Below are 1,425 nucleotides of genomic sequence, written 5' to 3' on the forward strand. Positions count from 1 at the left end.
GGCTCAAAGCAGGCGTTGGTGATCTCGGCCACGGTGAGCTGTTCGTGGTAGGCCTTCTCGGCGGAGATGACGGGGGCGTAGGTGGCCAGAGGGAAGTGGATGCGGGGGTAGGGCACCAGGTTGGTCTGGAACTCGGTCAGATCGACATTCAGGGCTCCATCAAATCTGAGGGAAGCCGTGATGGAAGACACAATCTGGCTAATGAGGCGGTTGAGGTTAGTGTAGGTGGGGCGCTCAATATCGAGGTTTCTACGACAGATGTCATAGATGGCCTCGTTGTCTACCATGAAGGCACAGTCAGAGTGCTCCAGGGTGGTGTGGGTGGTGAGGATGGAGTTGTAAGGCTCTACGACAGCTGTGGAGACCTGCGGGGCTGGGTAAATGGAGAACTCCAGCTTGGACTTCTTGCCATAGTCAACGGAGAGACGCTCCATCAGCAGGGAGGTGAACCCGGAGCCGGTGCCCCCGCCAAAGCTGTGGAAAACCAGGAAGCCCTGCAGACCTGTGCACTGGTCAGCCTGCAGAAGAGTTAATTTTAGTGTTGAGACATCTGATGAAAGCTTCAAATCGACTACCAATACATCTATGACTTGAAAATTTTTAAATAGCATTTGCTAAGAAAACAGTTACAAGAGCTCCTCAGTGCTAAGGGATTCAAAGAACATTCATTCCCAAAGCTGGGGATATAGTTCAGTGGCACAAACACCTGCCTGGCAAGTGTGAGGTCCCAAGTTCGATTCCCAGCACCAAAAGAACCCCAAAACATTCCCCATCAACTCCTGCAAAGCGGGGAGTTCTGCTAAAAAAGCCATTTTAAAAATGAACTTTCACTTTCTCATCAGAGCTCATGTGGCCCGGAAGGGTACAGCGCTCGAGTCTTGTGGCTTCTGGTGCTCTTGCTCTGAAGGGGCAGAAGGGCAACTACTGCACCCTGCAAAATCTGCTCCTGGACAGTGCAGGACATTGAGAATTAAATTAGTATTTGGAGTAGCAAGCAAGCACCAAGACGAGGCACTAGGTGTGGCATCTAGCAAGGTAGTTTACTGACAGATGTGCCTAAGACCTCTTATCAGTGGCGTTTTCTATCACTCACAGGGCTATCTAACAAACTGCTATTCAAAAGACGTTTTTATTGTTTTATAATAGAATCGTGCCATTTAATCCAGGTTGGCCTCGAACTCAGGGCAATCTTCTGCCTCAGTCTCCCAAATCCTGGGATACAGGCGTGCACCACCACCATGCCCAGCTCAAACGATGAATTGTGATCTTTAATAACAAAGTATCCTGTCTTCTCAAAGGTGCTTAGAGATTTGCCAACATATAGATTGGGGATATAGCTCAGTGGCGTGAGTGCCTGCCTGGCAAATGCAAAGTGCTGAGTTCGATTCCCGGTACCAAAGAAAAAAGAGATTTGCCAACACTACC

The 1,425-nt window shown here is 49.4% G+C and overlaps 1 protein-coding gene across 1 annotated transcript in view; it reads right to left on the reverse strand.

Annotated features, from left to right (window-relative positions):
- LOC102021781 (tubulin alpha-1C chain-like) overlaps positions 1–1,425 on the reverse strand; it is a 30,094-nt gene that overhangs the window by 26,328 nt on the left and 2,341 nt on the right. Inside the window, exon 3 of the mRNA XM_013505551.1 lies at positions 4–518. Coding sequence (XP_013361005.1) covers positions 4–518 — 515 coding nt within the window. The remainder of the gene's footprint in view (positions 1–3; positions 519–1,425) is intronic.

The sequence above is a fragment of the Chinchilla lanigera genome, unplaced genomic scaffold, assembly GCF_000276665.1.
Source record: "Chinchilla lanigera isolate Chin_1 unplaced genomic scaffold, ChiLan1.0 scaffold00098, whole genome shotgun sequence".
NCBI classification, from domain to species: Eukaryota; Metazoa; Chordata; class Mammalia; order Rodentia; family Chinchillidae; genus Chinchilla; species Chinchilla lanigera.